The 5,440-nt window shown below is 38.0% G+C and overlaps 1 protein-coding gene across 1 annotated transcript; it reads left to right on the top strand.

Moving 5' to 3' along the window:
* Positions 1 to 4,293: 4,293 nt before the first annotated feature.
* Positions 4,294 to 4,846, top strand: LOC127810590 (protein STIG1-like). The gene has a single exon (XM_052350137.1). The coding sequence runs from the start codon at positions 4,369 to 4,371 to the stop codon at positions 4,750 to 4,752; it is 384 nt and encodes a 127-aa protein (XP_052206097.1). The 5' UTR covers positions 4,294 to 4,368; the 3' UTR covers positions 4,753 to 4,846.
* Positions 4,847 to 5,440: the final 594 nt, after the last annotated feature.

Raw genomic sequence — 5,440 nt, 5'->3', positions numbered from 1 at the left:
TCTTGGCCTTTACAACATTGATTTCTTCTTTGTCGCAAGGATCTCTACCCTATTTCTTTGGTTTTGCCGAAAGAGTTTTCTCTCCTGATCTATCACAAGGATTTCTTCTCCTTTCTATGTTAATTGCTGCAAGAATCTTAACCTTTTCCATGAGGATCCAACCTCTGTCGCAAGGATCCAAAGAATATCTCTCTGTTGCGAGGATTTTTCCCTCTCCTTTGTCATAAGGATCTCTCCTCTTTGTTGCAAGGACCTCTCATCTTTACAGCAAGGATTTTCCAAAGAATACCTCTTTACTGTAAGGATCTACATCATTGTCGCTAGGGTTTTTTTCGCAAGGCTCTAGATTTTCTTTATACCTTACTGCTTCCTTTGCGCTGCACGCTTTCTCTTTTTTGCACAACCCCTTCTTTTGCTGAGAGAATTCATTATTTTGTGCTATTTTTAGCGAAAACGTGTCCCTTGGCTGTCAAACCCTTTCTCTAAGCCTTGTATCTTCTATTTTTGTTCCTCATGCCCTTTTATAGTATGGGATCAAGGAGTGTTTATTTCCATACTCGGGATCTCAAGGGATGCTTTTGTCAATTCCTTATGGGCAAACGTTTCATCTTGACAACCAACAAGGTTGCTCAATTGGCGAACAACTATCATATTCCCACTTCTTATCGTGCCAGATTACCCGAGCCAAATGAATCTTGTGTCGCTATTATGTTAGAGGGGTGCATAGCAGTTCATGAAATAAGTTTTCTCTTAGGATTCCGTCTTCCACTTAACCCATTTGGCGTCGAATTTCTCCGTCAGAGTAGGACAACCCTAGCCCAGTTGCATCCTAATGGCTGGGCCCAGTTAGTGGGGGTTTTTTTGTTTTATGCTAAGAAAGAGGGGTACCCCCCACAATTGATCTCTTTTTCTTTTTTTACTATTTTTGATTGGGACAATCCTGTTACCACTTGTATACTCTCTATAGGGAATGTATCAATGATATTTTATTTGAGGGGATCCCACCCAAGGCACACTACTTTGATTCTCGTTAGTTCGTCGTGAATCCACCGGTAAGAGGTTGGTTCACCCTTCGAGATTGGCATTCGAATGATAGAGTGGCTAAGCTGATACTTTCCAAGCTAGTTCCCGACCTCCTAGAGCAAACAAGGATGAGCGGCGCCAACTCTTGCATGGAGATCCAGTGAACCTCTAGGATCTTCTCTCTAAGCATAGGTTGAGAAGGGCTAGCTGGGTACTCCATGCAGGGGAATCATCAAGGCTTGAGCGTCTTTCGACACTTCCCCTATGACCCCCAGCTCCTCTGGTAACTAATGTCTTAGCAGAATAAGGGGTCATTTTACCATAGGTGTGGCCTACTCCTAAGGGTTTGGATCCTCTTGATTGCGTTTCTTCCTTTTCTTTTTGATTCTTAAGCTGTCTGCCTTTATTCCTTTTTCTACTTTATATAAGTCCTTCCGCTAGTTCTAATTTGGAGGTTTTTCTATTTTGCAGGTATGAGGCGAATGAAGCAATCTACATGTCAAAAAGCCGCTGAGGCAGCGACCCAATCTGGACCCCTACCACTTCCCACTAGTTAACCTAAAATCCCTCCCTCACTTCTTGAAGTCCATGCTACTGAGTCAAAAGATGGTGGGGGAGAGACCAGTGGGATACTTCGTTACTGGAAGAAGAGGAGTCGTCGCCCATCCACAGAGGTCAATCCCATTACCTTCCAACTAAAAATTGACCTCAATGTTCCCGATCCTACTGTCGATCCTATACTCATACATTAAAGACTTGAATATAATATCAGAAACATTTTTTTTTAGAATGAAACCTCATATATGTATAGAAAATCATGGAGTTTTCCATGATCTACTAGAATTAGGATATTTACAGATAATGTTTATCTTAATCTTTCGAGATCTACGAGGATTAGGATTCTTATCGATAATGTATATCTTTTTCGTAGAATTCTCTAAAGAATTTTCGAATGTCAAAGTTATTCTGTTTGCACTTTGTTCGGGGTCGACCCATTAGATCAAGAAGAAGTTTACATGATCGGTTCCAATACTTTACAGTATCCATGAGACTATAAAAGTCTCTTGAATTGGTTTTCGGGAGACTTGATAGTTTCCTAGTTCTTTCGATCTTTGGGAGACCGTGTCCCCAATCTCCTGGCGACAAGGTAACCCAGAGTCGTTTTCGATCTCTGGGATATTGTGTTATCCTAGGGACCAGTGTTTTCAATTTTCCCTTTTTTTAGTCTTTTGAACATTTTTTATTTTTTAACGATCTTTTGCTTATGAGACATCAAATATTAGGGGTGTGCAATCGGTTATAACTGAATCGAACCGACCGAAAATCAGTAACTGAACCAAAATGAACTGCATGTAATAACCGAACCGAACCGAAAACCAAACAAACCCACAAAATAACAGAACAATCCAATGACCTTATTGTTGCCGTCAACCACTAATTCCAATGATCGAAATCGATAATCGGATTCCCCCGACTACGGTGGTTCATATATCCAAAAATGAGTTTAATTTAACGATTGATTTTTTGTACATCTAAAATTAATTTTATTAGCAAAAAACTCAAAACTCGTTTATGAAAAAACATTGCCAACCACAATCCACGGCGGATTCCAATGATCAGAATCGACCATCATATTTGCCTTGGCTTAGTGACTCACATACCAAAAAATTAAAAGCATCTAATAGCTGGATTTCTGTAGATCTAAGTTTTAACATTGAATACAAACCCACAAGAAGTTGCCAAAAAACTTATTGAAAGGGCCCAAGCCCATATGCACCCCGATGACTCTATCTTGATCGCCGCGACTCTCGTTGGTTTCAATCTGAACCACCTTTTGTTGTGGTTGTTCTTGTTTTTTCTATTTGTCTTTATCTTATTCCTTGGTTGTCACTCTCAAGTTCCTCTTGTTTTTGCTGTCGAACTTCTATGTTCTGTAGAACAACTTCTTGGATACTTCTGTGACCATGTTAGGGTTCCATGACGATGGTGGGAATAGGGCCGACCAGTAGGAGATGGGGAAGGGAAAGGAACGAGAGCGAAGGGCCAAAAAAGGTAGAACAAAAGGATCGAACCATTTTGTGATTCTGCCTACTATTTTTCTTTTATAGTGCACCCAAAACGATATCGTTTTGTAACTTTAGTCAATTCGTTTTCTTCAATTAAGATGACAATAATAATCAAACCGACAAAAACTAACCAAAATTTCTACAAAAAATAACCAAACCGCTAACTGACTACTGAAAAATCGAACCGCATCGACTGGTTCGATTAGTTCAGTCTAACCGAAATTATGCACAACCCTATCAAATATAATACAAGTGAGTATTTAAATAATATTTTTTGATTATATATATGTGTGTAAACCATATAATGAATCACAATTAATTTCACATTAACTGTAGCTCATTAAGAAATAAAGAGTTTTATAGGATCACGCAAAGATTTTTGCTAATTCAACTGGTTTGATGTCATGTTCAAGGAGTTCAATAAAGCATGCACAATTGATCTATAAAACCTTGGGCCATAGGATCATATGTCATGTTTGGTGCCTCCTAGGCTAGACCCAGTTGGTCACAAAGATGTCATTCAAAACCAGCATTTTGGCTGCACTCCAAGGGAGAGAAGAAAATGACAAAATCCTATTTAGCGTTAAATTTGAGTGCGTTACATTAAGTTTATGTTCGAAAAGTACTGTAAATAAATAGAGTAGTGTCCAGTAAAACAATTCAACTCAATTAATTAACTTACGTTAAATATATTGAAAAGCCTAAACTAAACTGAATTAGTAACTATATATAATCAAACTTATTTCACTTCTTCAACGCAGTGACCTTGACCCGGAAGGCCTTGGAATTGCTGACTTAAGTTTCATAAATGACCTCCTTCTGTTGTTAAGTTTACAGAACATTTTACTACTCAGATGCCAAGATTCACACATCGTGCCCAACCTATTCATTTTCGATTTCGCCATAGGAACCAACACATAACGTTAGTTGTATTCATCGTCGTCTAATTCATGGGTATAGGATGATGGTTACGTCCAACACTACTGTTTCATCATCAATCACAGCACGTGCACCACATTTTCCAGATCCATATAACATTTTCCAATTTAGACAAAACTTAAATCAATTTAAACATACGACTAAGCCTAACTTTTGTTTACTTAATTTCTTGTCGGCTACTGATTATTATTTATTAATACAACCATGTGCATCTTGCTGAACTACAGATTTTTCTATAAATACCTCACCATCGATCTCTCTCGTAATTCATTTCCATCAAAGCAGTAGCAACTCTCCTTAATATAACACATCCATCGCTTCTTCTTATTGCTGACATTGGATGGAGTCATCCAGGGTTTTGTTCGTCCTGCTAGCAGTGGCGGTGATGGCCACAGCCATTACTACTGCAGCCCCAGACTTCCATTATGTCCACAAAACCAGCCGGTTTCTCGACGAAACCCCAACGCGCAGGCCTCCTCCCATGACATGTGACAAGGACCATAAGGTTTGTGCCGCCGGTACTCTCTGTTGCGGCAAACGGTGTGTGAACCTGATGGCGGATAAGTTCAACTGTGGGAAGTGTGGAAAGAGTTGTGGGTACCCGGACATATGCTGCAAAGGAGTGTGCGTGAACCCAAATGTGAACAACAAGCACTGTGGCCGCTGCAACAACGAGTGTGAGAAGGGAAGCTCATGTGCTTATGGGATGTGCAGCTATGGTTAAGTGGAGTAACTCATCCCTTTATACTGGAAGAAGAAAAGATATTTTATATGAAGTTATAGTAAAATAAGTGATCTGCTTGGTAACTAGGGTTCTGGATTATATATATATATATATGTTGGGAAATAAAGGCAAATGATTGCCCTATCTGTGCCCATAAGAATTGTGGTTGTTCTATATCAATATTTAATTGACTTATAATTAGTTTATGCAATGTTTGTGCCCATTGAAGGTTAATGATTCTCAGTCATTTACCCAATTAATTAATATATATGGAAGTTTTTTTTTTCTCATAAATAAATAGGATGAATTGTGTAATAAAGGGATAAACAGTTGCATGTTTATAAGATTTACATTATCCATGCAGATGAAGTCAACAACTCTACTCATTACTTGCTTTCCAGTACCATCTTCCATGTAGTTTCCTTCCCCGGCAATGTGCATAAATATTGAGTATTTTAAAATCAAGCTATTTCAAAGAGTTTGGGTCCAAATTCATATTTTTTTCATGTGTTTTTATCTTTTTTTTATTATTTTAATTATATCCGTATATATGTATTTTTGATTCATTTTAACTTATATATTTTGATTTTTTTTATGTAATAATTCAAACTTTTTATTATTTTGATTACACTCTTGTACTTGTATTTTTTAGTCAATTTAACCCATATATTTTGACATATAAAAAAAT

This window comes from Diospyros lotus, chromosome 9 (assembly GCF_014633365.1).
Source record: "Diospyros lotus cultivar Yz01 chromosome 9, ASM1463336v1, whole genome shotgun sequence".
NCBI classification, from domain to species: Eukaryota; Viridiplantae; Streptophyta; class Magnoliopsida; order Ericales; family Ebenaceae; genus Diospyros; species Diospyros lotus.
The sequence above is the reverse complement of the archived record's forward strand: the minus strand, read 5'-3'. Positions and strand labels throughout refer to the sequence as shown.

What these genes read in the sequence shown, in the direction of transcription:
- LOC127810590 (XM_052350137.1), top strand. Translation starts at nt 4,369, where the DNA reads ATGGAGTCATCCAGGGTTTTGTTCGTCCTGCTAGCAGTGGCGGTGATG.